Raw genomic sequence first — 14882 nt, forward strand, 5'->3', positions numbered from 1 at the left:
CAACCCCAGCCAGCCGTGCCCTCTCTAGCCTGTGCAGCAGGAAGATGGCTCTGGAACGCCCAAGTGCCTCTGGGTCTGCGGAGGGCGGCCATGGCGTGCAGTGGGGTGGTGGGAGAGCCTGTTGCAGCGGGGAGGCAGAGGCAGCCCTTGGACACAAGGATGTCCGGTGATTTTCACCTGGCAGCCCCAGGCTGTCTCCTTGGTGCGGGCAGGGCCGTTTTTTTCTCGCCAAACTCCTCAAACACTGTTGGACCAGCCATGCCTCCATGCACTGGCTTTCAAATCGTGTTTCCTCCGGTTAGTTTGCTTTCTGTAGCAGCAGAGGCCCTGTTCAGACTGTGTGCTGGACCATGGCTGATGCAGCCTGCCACAGGTGGAGGGCCGGGGGCCCCGAGGACCTCGCATAGCTCACCTGAAGACCCCCACCTTCCCAAGCCTCATTGTTCTCTTGCCTGGGAAGAACAGGCCATGGGAAACCAAGAAAGCTATTAACTGGGGAAAAAAATGAAATCACAGAATCTGAGAGCAAGAAAGGGGCCTGAGCCGGCTTCTTATTTGCAAAGCACGTGGATGTTAGTGTTTGCTGAGGCTTCCTGCGTCTGGTAAAGGTCTTGGCGGCCAGGATGCTAATGCTTTGCACCAAGGACCCCTCTCACAGGGACATCTGACCACTGAGCAGCTGCACTGGCTCATTCTGGGCCAGGTCTGCTCTGTTGGGGGCAGCTCATCTAGCAGAGCGGACAGTGGTCCTGGCTGTGGGCTGTGGGCACCAGGAGAGCCAGTCTTTGGGAAACAGAAGCCATTACCGGCCAGCTACTGAGTTGCATTTGGGGTGGGGTGGTGGGGATTTGGCAGCCAACATTTAGCTGTCCCTCTAGTGAGACACAAAGATGGAGGAAAAGCTCGATGATTCTCCAAGAAGAAAATCAGAGTCTAGGATAAGCACACTAGGATGACAGCTCCACCCCAGCTCGTTCTACTTTATTCCAGCATGTTCCACTTCACTCCAGCTCTACAGTCCCGGTCCTTACTCAGAGCCAGAAAGAACCCAAGCTGAATGTCAGCTGGATCACGGCAGGTGGGGAGGGGGAGGCCGGGGTTGCTGAGAATTCCGAGAGACTCGGTCTTCACCCATGTAGCTCTGTGTGACCGAGCATGGCTTTTCCTCCCGATGGTTATCCCTGCTGGGCCTCATGCTCCGTTTCTGATCTTCCCTCCAAAGGCAGGAGAACAGCTCCAAAGGGCCCTGGTGCCCTCCCAGAACCAAGACCCTCAGTTCTACCATCCAGCTGGCCCCATTTTTCCACCCGGCCACGTCCAGCTGGCCCTGTCCACCCCTGCTGAGCCCCCATGTGCAGAGATGGAGCCTTCTCTGCTCTTCAGACTTGAGGCTATGCTCCCTGCATGGCCTGGGGCTCATGCACACACCCCCAGACCAGATCACTAGGTGTGGGTGAGTCCCGGGACTAGTGGACTTTGTCAGGAGTGACAGAAGCTTCTGTGGGCGGGACACTTCCTCGGTGGACCCTGGCTCATCCTCAGTCTCTGCAAACAGGGGATCAGGTGTCTGTCTGAATCCCCAGTGTGGCCATGCACTGGATGTCCCCTCTCCTGCTCTGCCCCTGTGCCTGGTGGGCCCCACAAGGAGCTGAGATGGTGACACAGGGTGGTGGCTCCTCCAAACACCACCCTACCTGGGAGGGCAAGGGATAGGGAGGGGACTGCTAAGGGCTTGAAGAGCCCAGGCACAGAGGCAGCTGGGGTCTTCACTGCGCTGGGGATGGTCTCCTCGCCTCAAAACCTTGAATCTTCTCCTCGGAGGCCTTGTCTGGGAGCAGCACCTCCACAGTGTAGCTGATCTTCTTGGTGTGCATCAGGCTGTAGGTGTTGTCGAAGCGCAGGACATCTGCAAGGGTGGAGAAGTCGTCCCTCAAAACCAGCCTGACATATCTGCATACCTGGTGCCCTTAGCAATGGGCCCAGGACTGTGGGTGGTGCTGGAGGGTCAGCCACTGCCCCGCCCCCCCAGTGCCCACTGCTCAAGCCATCTCCTTGTGCTAACTAAAGGAATAATAACCACGGGCATGCACCAGCCCCTTCTATGTGCCAGGTATCACATCTGCGCTCCCAGCTCTCCAAATCCTCAAAGTAGCCCCACGGAAGGAACTATCATCCCCATTTTAAGGATGAGGAAGCTGAGGCCTACAGAGGTTGAGAGGACTTTCTGTTGAGTACAGAGCAAGGGAAGGGAGGGACTAGGATTCCCTTATCCTGATGCTCCAACCAAGAGAGTAGCTCTGCTCTCCCCATAGGAGAAGGCTGAGCTCCATAAGCCACTTTCCCATCATGCCTTTTAAAGAAGGCATTTCCTTAGATGCAAAGGTGCAAAGTGAACTCTGGGATGTGATGAGTCATCCAGATTTCTTGGTCTCCACCCTTCTAATTCTCCCTCTCCACAAAGGTGAACTAGATATGGATTAACCAAAGCATTAGTAAAACTCGTGCTCCTCAACCCTGGGTTCCCCTTCTCCTAGCTCTGTTCTCGACAGAGGCGGAAGGTCAATGCTGCTCCTGGGGAACATTGCTTCTGGTAAGACTGACCTAACTGCATCTGGCTTGGGTGGCCTGAGAATGAAGGATAAACACATGGAAGAATCATCTCTTTGGGATTCCCACAGTGGGATGCACCTGGGCAGCCGGGGACCCCCGAAGGGTACCCCATGGCTATTTATTTACCTGTCCCTCAGCCTGTTGAGTGCTGTGTAAGGGCTTCCCAGGAGCTGAGTCCATGGCTTTGGGCTGTGGATCCCACTCTCTAAAATGCCTCTCTGCCCTTGTATGCATATCCAGGGGCCACTCACCAGATCTAACGTCCTGAAGCCAATTCCCCTGGCCACCACGGGATCTAGTAGCTCGCATAGACCCCCACACCCTCCCTGAGAGCTGGAAATAGAGGGCAAGCAGGACAGCCTGGCAAGATGTTATCAGCTTATTTCGCTGCCATAAGGAGGAAAACGACTCCAGGGAATCCTACAGCTCTTACAGACGCCGGCCTTGAGGCAGGTGAGGCTCCCGTCCTCAGGGACCACGTGGGCTTTGTAGCGCTGGATGGGCAGCACCTCCACCAGCTCCCCTGCCCGCTGCCACTCGCTCATCTTGGTCTTCAGGAAAACCCCGAAGCCGATGTCTGCCCCTTCTGATGCGAATTGCCACCTGCAGGAGACAAGGCCCCACTAATGCCACCTGCCCGGGCTCCGGGCCCCTCCCGACTGTGCCCAGGGCTGCCGTGGCCACCTACCTGAGCACACAGCCCGGGAACAGGATTTCGTTCTCCAGCTGCACGAAGGAGCCTCGGGCCACGGTCACCGTGTGCTCATAATTCATCCCCACCTGGTTGCGCAGGTAGTAGTTCTTGGGCACATTGCCCCCGTATTTGATCTGTGGGTGAGGGCTGGTGAGCGAGCACTACCCCATGGTCATCACCCCTCCCTCCGACTCCTCTGGGCACCCTGTACCTTGGTCAGGCACTTGGGGTTGCCATCAGGGTCAGTCATGGTCCCCCCAAACTCCACGGGCAGCTGGTCAGGGCTGATGAACTTGGGCAGCTCCTGCTTCCAGTTGCCTATGGGAGCAAGGTTTCGGGGGGCGGTGGGGGGGGCTTAACAGAGAGCAGAGAAGCCACACCCAGGGAGGAAACCTGATATGTCTTTGGCTTGCTCCCTTGAGCACCTACTCCTGAAAGCACCCAAATGCTTTATGTGGCCACCCAGGCTGGGGTCTAGGGCCCGAAGCATTGTCAGAGTGTGCAAAGACCAGTGGGGGTCAGGCCAAGGTCAGTGCCTGAGTAAAGAGGACGAGCCAGGGAGAAATGGGGACTTTCACGTTGACCTCTACTTGCCCAGGTAGAGATGGGCCTAACCAGAAAGCCAAGTCACTCACCTCCGAGAATCACTATCTTCCTTTGCGTTTCCTCACTCATGAACAACTTGACCAAGTTAAAGGCCACGGGGAACAGCTTGGGGGCTGAAACACATGAAACTCCTTTGGGAAGCTGGCTTAGAGAGGACTTGGAGGTATAGTCATGGCCAGGGCCCTGGGCTGGACAAGAGTTGGACAGATCTAGATTCTGCTACTTCCTGCTGTGTGACCTTCAGCTAGTTACGCACCCTCTCTGAGTCTTAGTGTTGTTAACTATAAAACGGAGATAAATTAAACAATGTATGCATAACACTTGGCACAGCTCCTGGCTCTCAATAAATGGTTGCCCCCCCCCACCTCATTGTAGGGTGTCAGTAATGTGGATTTCCCTATGGTGCCTCTTTCTTTTTTTTTTTAAGATTTTATTTATTTATTTGATAGAGAGAGAGAGAGCACAAGTAGGCAGAGAGGCAGGCAGAGGAGAGGGAGAAGCAAGCTCTCCACTGAGCAGGGAGCCCGACATGGGGCTCGACCCCAGGACTCTGGGATCATGACCTGAGCCGAAGGCAGCCGCTTAACCGACTGAACCACCCAGGCGCCCCTATGGTGCCTCTTCTTGTCCACACTCACAGGTTTCCCAAGTTGTCTTGGAATTTTCTTGGGTGCAAGTAGATGGGGCATCTGTATTAGACCTCATGTCCCACCTGAATTGCTCACACTGACTGGGTGCTTTCTGTGGGCTCTTCCTCCACAGACTGTCTCATTTAACTTCATGGCGGTCTTATAGGGAAGGTGTCACTGCATTCCTGTTTTACAGACTGGGAAAACTGAGGCTTAGTAAGGTTAAGTAGACTTGCTCACAATCACAGAGCTAGCTAGACTGGAAAGCAGATCATTTGACCCCAGAGCACACATGGTGTTCCCTTCACTGTACAACCGTCACAGACAGGGACCATTCCCTCTCAAAGCATGTCTATCAGCCAGTGTGGTCCACGAACGATCTGTGACCATTCCACACCGAGAAAAGTAAAGAAAATAACAGATCACTTTTAGAAGCTTATAACTTATTTGACATTTGCTGCAACATCAACCAGAGCAGATTTTGTATATTCCAAAAGTATCGGTCTATGGAGGACTGACCGAAAAAACAAAAAACAAACAAAAAACCCCTGATCTTCACAAAGGATGGCTTGAGAAGCCCTACACTGGGTGATTTACCCACTGATCCCCCCATTCCCCACTCCTCCTCCCCCAAGCAGTCATCCCCATCACGGGCTCACCTCGAATGACAATTAAATTCTTCAGCGTCTCAGGGTAATTTGCTTCCAGGATGGCAAAAAACTGTGGCAAGACGAGTCTGGTCAAGGTCATGCTTCAACACATTCTACGCCTGGATTTGGTGGCCTTTAATGCTGCTGAGACAAGAGCCCCTGCCACCCCCTGGCCATCCACCTTCCCCATGAGATGCACTTCATCCCCTGTGATACTCTTGTTCCTCTTTCTCCTTGGAGGTGGGGGGGACTGCAGGCCAGCTTCACTGGCTGCTCTGGGGGCCCCTGGGGGGGGTGATCCTCCTCCATGGACCAGAAGTGGCTCCCTATTGGCTTCCAGCCAGCCGCCTACCTCACCTGCTGGTAGACCTCAACAGCTGGCTTCCACAGGTGTTTCAGGCTGAGCCCCTCCATGTCAAACACCATCAGCACCGTCTCAATCTTCCTGCCCAGCTACATGGGACAGGACAATGATAGATGTCACACAACAACTCCGGCCAGGGGGTCCCGGCCGGGGAGACCCTGCACTGCTCCCACCTTCCTGCTACCCCCACCCCCAACTGCCCACAGGGTCTTCCAAACAGATCGAGCCCACCTAGGGTCTAAGAAGATGCTGCATCTGAGCCCCGGCACCGTGGCCCCTTATCACACTGTTTGCTCAACACGATTGGCCAGAATTAGTTAACTGTGGCACTGAAGACCTCACTCGTTGCCTGTCGGGCATCTCCCTGTACAACAGTACGCTGTGTTAGTCAGCGTCTGGGTCCGGCAGTGTGTCAGGCTGTGGCAGGCTGTGCTGCCAGGCTGTGCGGCCTTGGTGGGGTTTTAACTGCTCTGAGCCTTATTTTCTCCCTCTGTGAAATGGGGATAATTCCAGGTTCTGACAGAATTTCCCGGAGGATTCAGTGAGATGAGTCACAAAGAGCCCAGTGCCTGACACGAGCTGGCCCCTGGTAAATGTCAGCAGATGTTATTACTGGTATCGTCATCACCACAATTACCAGCTCTGATTGGAAATGTACACGAAGTAGAAGACCCTGTTGTGACCCCATAAAATCAGCCATCTTGTTCAAGACACACACATCTATTCGGACCAGGCACTGTTTGCAAGTCTCTCACGCTTGCCACAAATCTCTGTGCCAAGGGTCTATTTGGTGTCCAGCACCGTGACAGACACTGGGGACGCAGGCCCTGTCCTCGCCATCAAGCAGGTCATCCTAAAGTGACACAAGAGCTCCCCCTCCCCCCAGAGGTCTTCTTAGACTCATGGAGACACTTAGATTCACAAAACCAACAGACCACACTTGGCAATAGATTCATGCTGAAGGGTATGGACCAGGAAACACAGAGTCAGAGCAAAGAGAAGATCTGTACAGACGGGTGTGGGTCCCTCCTGGCTTGGAAAGCCTATGCCCCACAGAACTCCGTATTTTTTTTGGTAGCAATTCCATATTAGCTTCTGGGGACACACGACGGATGTGCCAAGTTTCAAGTCACTGCTCTCAGGGAAGCCAACAGTGATGGCTCCCCCATCAGGTTATGGTTGTGCAGTGTCCAACTGGGGACATCTTTTCCATAAGCAAGCTGACCATCCACTGTTCCCAGGGTTCCCGGGGAACAGAGCCAGAGCGTTAACTGAACCCAGGGTCAACATCTCACCCAAGGTCAGAGAGGAAAGGGATTTGGTGATCCTTGGCCCTCACCAGCAGAGAGTATCACGCACGTGTTAGATGCTCAGAGATGGGTGACTGCAGGAGAAGCCATGTCCCACCAAAGCCCAGAGTGCTTTGGGGAGAAGCGGAGGCAGCATGCCTTTCCCACCTGGTCGCCACCTTGGTGTCACCCTTTAGACAGATCGGGCCCACAGTGCACTTCCCACCCTGGACCCAGTCACGTACCTTCTGACTCTGCAGCTCACACTCCTGCAGAAGCAGCTCACAGACCCTAATGCGCTTCCGGATCAGCTCCTGCTTGGAGGCTGACAGGAGAAGACCCTTGGGGTCAAGGGTCCCAATGATGTCGAACCACACGGGGCAGCCTTCATAGTCATAGCCACTCAGACCACCGGAGTCGTACAGCTGGATCACCTGGGCACGGGGATGAAGTCCTGACTCAAAGCAGCCTATCAGCCATCAGATGGCTGGATGTTGGGGGCACGTATGAAGGGCATCTGATGGTCTGTGGGGGATGCTGCATGGGGCTCACCTCTGAGGGTTGCCACGAGAGGATATTGTCCAGGTCCTGTTGCTTCCGGAACTCCATGTGCTGTGGAGAAATGGCAGGACCTGAAGACTGCCTACCACAAACACCTTGAAGGCACCTGGGGGCATCGGGCCAGGTCCCTCTGCCTACAGCGCCCAAGACCCTGCCAGAGCACCCGCAGGCTCTTCTGACCTAGAACTAGAGGTGGCAATGCCAGGAGGGCTGTGGGGGACCCAGGTCTGATGCAGAAAGGGATCCAAGGAGGAGGGAGGAAACACAGGAGAACAGGACAGGGCAAGAGTTCTTACTCTTTGTCACTGATCCCTGGGGTACAATGTGTGGGAGGCAGGACACTCCTGAGAATGGGGCCTCACCTTCCGGAGCATGTCCTCAGATTTCTGCAGGTCAAATTTCCGAGCTGCAAAAAGAGCCAAAGTAAGAGGAGGCTTGAGGCTGGATCTTGAACTCGCAGTTCTCTGAAAACGCATGAGGAAATAAGAGGGTGCCCGAGTCTTCCATGACACCCCAAGAATACATTGGGGGTCTGGACATTTTTTTATCATTTCATTTTTCCTTTTTAAGAAATATTTATTTATGTATTTTGGAGAGAGAAAGAGAGAGAGGGAGCACGGAGGGGTGGGGCAAAGGGAGAGTGACAGAGAGAGAATCTCAAGCCGACTCCCTGCTGAGTGCAGAGCCCCACTCGGAGCTCAATCTCAAGACCCTGAGATCATGACCTGAGCCAAAATCAAGAGCTGGCCACTCAACCGACTGAGCCACCCAGGCGCTCCTGGACATTTTTTAAAAAGCAAGAATCCTTAATCCTCTAGAAGACTTTGGAAGCCCTTGATTTCAGTATCCAAGCCTTTTTAAACCATTCATTCCAGGGGTGCCTGGGTGGCTCAGTCGTTAAGCATCTGCCTTCAGCTCAGGTCATGATCCCGGAGTTCTGGGATCGAGCCCCGCATTGGGCTCCCTGCCCTGAGGGAAGCCTGCTTCTCCCTCTCCCACTCCCCCTACTTGTATTCCTTCTCTCGCTATCTCTCTCTGTCAAATAAATAAATAAAATCTTTTAAAAAATAAAAATAAACTGTTCATTCCAGAGGCCGATCTGGCCTGTAATATTTGATGTCCCCGAGGGGGCACAGACCCTCTTGGTGTTAGGGGTAGTGAGGAGCATAGGCTTTGGAATCAAACAGACTTGGGTTTAAATTCTAGTTTTGTCCTTTTATTTGCTGTGCAACTTTGAGCAACTCACCTACCTTCTCTAAGTCTTGGTTTTTTAATCTGTTAAATAGGAATAATATATTCTTCAGTTATTCAAAGGATGACATGAGATAAAGCACATAAAATGCTTGACACATTACCTGGCTCCCAGGAACTTCTCAGTAAATGGTTAACTATTGTTGTATTACTTATTTTGAAGAAATAAATTCACTTTAATTGAAAATGTGATGCTTTATTTTAAAAATGAACCCCTTCTAGTCTTTATAGACTAGATTACTTTTTTTTCTCATAATATTGGCAAGGGTCTCTAGTTCTGTTTAAACTATGATGTTGCTTAACATCATCCCTTTCTTGTTCCCGATTTTAAAGAAAATGCATCTAAAACTTCTTTTTTTTTTTTTAAGATTTTACTTTTTTATTTGAGAGAGAGAGCATGAACAGGGGGAGCAGCAGAGGGAGAGGGAGAAGCAAGCTCCCCGCTGAGCAGGGAACCCGATGTGGGGCTCGATCCCAGGACCCTGGGATCATGACCCGAGTGGAAGGCAGACGCTTAATGACTGAGCCACCCAGGCACCCCTTTTATTTTGTTTTTGTCTTATGAATAGGATTTGAGCCTTTTCAAATGCTTTTCCTGCATTGAGATAGCCACATAATTTCTCATTTTTAAAGATTTTTTTTTTTTAATTTGAGACAGAGAGAACGAGAGAGAGAGAGCACATGAGAGGGGGGAGGGTCAGAGGCAGAAGCAGGCTCCCCACCGAGCAGGGAGCCCGATGCGGGACTCGATCCAGGGACTCCAGGATCATGACCTGAGCCGAAGGCAGTCGCTTAACCAACTGAGCCACCCAGGCGCCCTAATTTCTCATTTTTAATTCTATTAATGTGTTCAATGGCACTGATAGATTGTCGATGTTGAATTCTTCCTGCATACCTAAGATAAACTCCCGCTGATCGTGCTGTGTAATTTTAATACCTTACTGGATTCTATTACTAGTGTTTCCCTTAGACTTCCTTACATCTACACTAACAAGTGAAACAAGCCCAGAATTTTCTTTTATTGTCCTGATCTCATTTTGGAATCAAACTAACCCAAGCCTCATAAAGTAACTTTCACTTTTTAAATATATTTTATTTTATTTTATTTTATTTTTTTAAAGATTTTATTTATTTATTTATTTGAGAGAGAGAGAATGAGAAAGAGAGCACATGAGAGGGGAGAGGGTCAGAGGGAGAAGCAGACTCCCTGCCGAGCAGGGAGCCCGATGTGGGACTCGATCCAGGGACTCCAAGATCATGACCTGGGCCGAAGGCAGTCGCTTAACCAACTGAGCCACCCAGGCGCCCTTAAATATATTTTAAAGCAATTACAACAATTTGTAAAAGCAGGTATCAGCTAAACTTAAAACTTTGGGAAAATTCGTCTGTAAAGCCATTGGAGTTTGAGTTCTGGAAGGAGGGAAGCTTTTTAGTACCATTTATATGTCTTTAATATTTATTGGTCTGTTGGGGCTTTCTATTTTCTTCTTGCTGGATTTTGGCCTTATATGTGTATTATAAGGAATGCACTGATTGCATTGATATTTTCAAATTTGTGCATAATTGTCTATAATGTTCTTTTATTGGTTTCTAAAAAAATCTCTGTGATGTCTAGGAGATTTCCTACTGAGAACCAGGTTGGTTTCTTGTTCTATAGAAAGTGGTCTGGGGACTGTTGATGGACTCATAGTTTTTTTAGTAGCACCTACTATGTGCCCGGCTGGAAGTACGGGGCAGGCACGGACCCTGCCGGCATGGAGCCGGCATCCGAGTGGGAGAGATGGACACAATCGTGAGATGGAGATAAAGAAAACAAAGTGAAGTGACTTGAAGTTGGGGGGGCCCCCTCTGCATCTGGCCTGAGCGGGGAGACGCCAAGTTCAGCCCCAGAGACCTCCCTCCCTGTTGCCCAGGTGTTGGGCTAGTGAGGCAGGCAGGGTGGCTCCGGAGGTAAAGTTGAAGGGGTCGGGGCCATGTCAGCCTGTCTGCCTCAGCAGAAAGTGGGAGGCATCAGGACACCCTGTCCCCTCTCTCCCAACCTCAGATCCTTCTCCCTTCCCGTGGCCCAGCAGCCTACAGTGTCTGTGACGTCACTCTTTTCTCAACGACACACCAGGGACCTGAAAAGTTGGTTTTTAAACCCAGAAAGACTCCAAAGGGGGAGAGAGGTCTGATGCTGTATTAAGGGGCTTCAAGAATCTACTGTCCTCCCTCCTTCTTTAGCCCAGGAAAATGACACGGACATAACTGGTTGAAAACAGAATAGAAGCTGCCACAGCCAAGAGAGCCCAGGGAGATGATGCCTAAATGTCATGTGGCATCCTGGATGGGATCCTGGAATAGAAAAACTAAGGAGGGCGCCTGGGTGGCTCAGTCGGTTAGGCGACTGCCTTCGGCTCAGGTCATGATCCTGGAGTCCCGGGATCGAGTCCCGCATCGGGCTCCCTGCTCGGCGGGGAGTCTGCTTCTCCCTCTGACCCTCCTCCCTCTCATGCTCTCTCTCTCTATCTCATTCTCTCTCTCAAATAAATCAACAAAATCTTTAAAAAAAAAAAAAAAGAAAAACTAAGGAGATCTAAACAAAGTGGGGATTTTAGTTAATAACCATATATCAGTGTTGGTTCATGAATAGATGTACCATAAGAATGAAAAATGTTCATGATAGGGGAAACTGGGTGCAGTATATGTGCGGATTTCCTGTATTATCTTCACAGTGCTCTGTAAATCTAAAGCCATTCTAAAAAATAAAGTTTGTAGAAAATACCAATTAAAACACATTACCGAATAGAACAAACAGAACAGAAGGGTGAGCTTCCTCTGTGTAGGCGCTGCGCACGCCTATGACCTCATGTCAGACTCACAGCATCTTGAAGGTGGGGGACCAGTATTATACCCACTACCCAGAAGGGAAAAGTGAGGCTGAGAGACAATGAGTGATTGCCAGAGGCACACTGCTAGCACACAGCGGAGCTGGGATTCAATCACAGGCTTGCCGGATTCCAAGGACGGCATTATCACCCCACTGCACGTGCACTTTCCAGCCTGGCTTCTGACTTCTCTCTTGGTTCAAGTTCAAAATCCTTTCCATGGGGTGTGTTGAAATGGAATGAGTTCTCCCCCTAGGTTTCTGTTATTCTAATTTTACACTCTTGTGACAATCCTTGGAAGAAACTCCTTCTCTACCTTTAATTGCATCCACTTCCTGAAGTGTTTGCTGGGCACCTGCTCAGTGGCCAGGTTCCCTCAGGGGATGACACAGCCCTGCCTTCAAGGAACTGGAGATAGACCCGTAGGCAAGTCCTGAAGAGTTTATCTGGGGCTATCTGACTCAAGGCCCAGCCAAGCCAGTCATCCTGAGAACTTCCCAGGTGTGAAGTTCACCTTCCACCATATGCCCACCCCATGCCAAGCGTACACCCTCTCATTTAATGCTCACAGCAATCCTTGGGGAAGTGGCCCCATCCCACTTTACAGATGAAGAAACTGAGGCTCAGTGGGGTTTTTGTGCCATGCTGATTTGGAGGGGAGTTCAGATTCTAGCCCAAAGCAGGGTGATTCCAAAGCCTATGTTCCCCACTCTATGGTATTTTCTCCGGAAGTCCCACCCACTTTCCTGAAACCCTCCTTCCCTCTCTCCCTCTCGGCACCCCCGACCCCGCCAGTCTCACCTCGGAGCCAGCGCAGGAGGAAATACTCATCGGCATTGGGCAGGGCGGGCAGCAGGTCCTGGAGGTTGTCCCGGAACTGAGGGGGAGATACAAAGGTCAGAGGGGCTCCCATGACCCCTGGGCTCCCAACCCCACCCCGACCCTTCCCGAACTCAGTCTGTCAATCAGTCCTGCCCAGGGACTCTGCAGGCTGGGGACCACAGAGAGAGCAGTGGCTGCCTTGACCTTTTTGCCACCTGGAAATGGAGCACCCCTCAGCCCACCATGGCAGGAAGAGTTGGGTCCTTCTCAAACTTTGGGGGCTCTCTGCCTCCCCAAGATCCTCATTCTATATGTCTGAGGGGGGGCCCTGCCTTCCCTATTTTGACAAAGATCCCTGGTGAATCGGATGCAGGCAAACAAGAACAATTTAAGAACCTTGCCTTTGATATTATATCTTGAAGGTCTAGATTTGGAAGCAAGTTGCTTAACCACTCTCAGCCTCAGTTTCCTCATCACAGGGACTAAGGGAGCTGAAAGTAAGCCCTGGAGGGGTGGGTTTGCAGGGGAACCTGTGAATGGGACTTTAGGATTAGAAGCCAATGCTAGCAAAGCCATGGGAAGCTATCTTAACAGCCATCCACCAAACCTCCTTTAGCTTTATAGATGATGTTTAAAATAAGAATGTGTTCGGGGGGCCTGGGTGTCTTGGTCGGTTGAGTGTATGCCTTTGGCTCAGGTCATGATCTCAGGGACCTGGGATGGAGCTCCATGTTTGGGAAGGGCCTGGAATAACTTGAAGGAAAACCTAACTTAACAATGATGCCAAATAGAGAAAGCAGCCTCTGGCTGCATGACCACAGGTTGTCGAAACTAGGCTTAGGAAAAACCTAGAAGGAAATGCTTCTAGGCGTGGTTGTCTAGACCTCTGGGACCATGGGTGACTTCTTTTTCCTACTTTCCTTTTTCTCCCTAGTTTTTAAAACAACTAACATTCATTTCTTTTAAATAACGGAAAAAATAAGAATAAACTCTTTTTACATTGTTTAAAGCTCTTTGACCCACAAGCATCTCCATCATAATTAACCCCCAAAGGCCGGGTGTCCAGTCCCTCCCATGAGCCTAGTGTCCGGGGCTCCCCTGAGGCCTTTGCCAGTGGGGAGAGAGAGAGCTAAGCAGGGGACTCCCTCTCCTCCTTCACTTGGGGACCCCTCCTTCAGCTCAGGACCCTCTACTCCTGGAACCTCTTCCTATACCTGGGAATTCACCCAGGGCCCCCCATTCTTCACCTGGGACCCTTCTCTCCTTCACTAAGAACTCATCCAGGTCCCCCTCCTTCATCAGGGGTCCTCATTCCTCCCTGGAGGACCCTCCCCAGGGTAGGAGCCATTCTCCACAAGTCTAAAGCCCGCCGTTCGTGGGCCCAAAGTGTGAGCCAGGGCCGTCACCTCCCTCCCCTAAACTGAAGTCACAGTTTCCAGGCCCTGCCATCTCCAAATCAGATTAATGTTGTAGCCCCTAAGACCTGAATATGCCCCCCCTTCCCCAGGGCATGACACTCTCAGCTGCAGCCTAAAGGACTGTCTTGAAATCACCAAACCGCCTCCAGTCCCCTTTAACGGAAACATTGACAACAGGGAGAAGGCTTGGGCCCTGGGGAGTCTAAAAACCACAGAGAAGCCAAACAAACAAATGTTGCAATCAGAGCAGGAGACCTGCTAGTCTGTCTGCCCAAGGCTGCCCAGAGGGATGGCAGCATCACCCTACCCCCACAACCAGGGGACAAGGGCCAGGGCTCTGTGGTCCCGAGAGAGCAGGATCTGAAAGCAGGATTCCGCCCCAGTGTAGCCCAGAGAAGGGCTCAAGTCCCGTGTCCCGTATATGTCTGCCTCAGCCACTGTGCCCAGTGGCGGGCGAGCTGGATAGAGACACCCTCAAGGGTCTCTTTTCCATCCAAACAGTGGGGGCTTCAGCCCCTTTGGGCAGCGTCAGGCAGCTCCCCAAGCCTCCCCCCCTTGCCCCTCCCCAAGCCCCTCACCCTGGCCAACGCCTCCTGCTGTTGGGGGCTCAAGTCCCCGATTCGGCCGCTCATGGTGCCCGCGGGCGCAGGGGTCGCGGGGTGCAGACGTGCCAGGAGTCTGCCCGCCGCCACCTGGCCTCGCAACCGCCGCCTGGTTTTATCTGGCCCGCAGATGTTGGCCCCGCCCCAAAGGGAACAGCGCCAGCCCTGCCCCGCCCCGAAGGGTTCTTGCCTCCCCTCCCGGTGCTTTGCGGGCGGTGGCCAGGAGGCACCCTACCCGGGGCAGGGAGGCGATCCGCTCCGGAGAGGTCCCGGAGCACGGACTCGAGGGGAGGGCAGCAGGCGTTGCTACCTCCAGGCATCCTCATCCCAGGGGCTCCTACAGGTTCCTGCGTGGTAGGGGAAGGGAGGGGGGGCGTAAAGGAGATGTGGGCAAGTTCTAGGGAACACGCCTAGATCCTCTTTCCCAGCAAAATGGACGAAATTTTCATAAACCCGGCTCAACCTTCTAGGTGATCCCCAGGAGTTTCTGCCCAAAGGGCCCCAACCTCTGTCCCCTGG

At 52.2% G+C, this 14882-nt stretch overlaps 1 protein-coding gene across 1 annotated transcript; it reads right to left on the reverse strand.

Moving 5' to 3' along the window:
- Positions 1-939: 939 nt before the first annotated feature.
- On the reverse strand, positions 940-14462 carry LOC118018652 (SEC14-like protein 4). The gene is made up of 12 exons (XM_035017372.1): positions 14340-14462; positions 12323-12398; positions 7766-7809; positions 7395-7454; positions 7088-7276; positions 5547-5642; positions 5199-5259; positions 3940-4023; positions 3516-3622; positions 3299-3438; positions 3044-3213; positions 940-1906 (listed from the first exon to the last, which is right to left on the reverse strand). The coding sequence occupies exons 1-12, from the start codon at positions 14391-14393 to the stop codon at positions 1767-1769; spliced, it is 1221 nt and encodes a 406-aa protein (XP_034873263.1). The 5' UTR covers positions 14394-14462; the 3' UTR covers positions 940-1766.
- Between the last annotated feature and the right edge of the window lie 420 nt (positions 14463-14882).

Source organism: Mirounga leonina, unplaced genomic scaffold (assembly GCF_011800145.1).
Source record: "Mirounga leonina isolate KUSES-001 unplaced genomic scaffold, KU_Mleo_1.0 Mir_171, whole genome shotgun sequence".
NCBI lineage: Eukaryota > Metazoa > Chordata > Mammalia > Carnivora > Phocidae > Mirounga > Mirounga leonina.

Excerpts from the sequence above, each read along its gene's own strand:
- LOC118018652 (XM_035017372.1), bottom strand. The coding sequence starts at position 14,393 with ATGAGCGGCCGAATCGGGGACTTGAGCCCCCAACAGCAGGAGGCGTTG. Across the intron at positions 7,277-7,394 it reads TCTCGTGGCAACCCTCAGAG|GTGATCCAGCTGTACGACTC; the intron begins GTGAGCCCCATG and ends CCCCGTGCCCAG. Across the intron at positions 5,260-5,546 it reads CTGTTGAGGTCTACCAGCAG|TTTTTTGCCATCCTGGAAGC; the intron begins GTGAGGTAGGCG and ends GTCTTGCCACAG.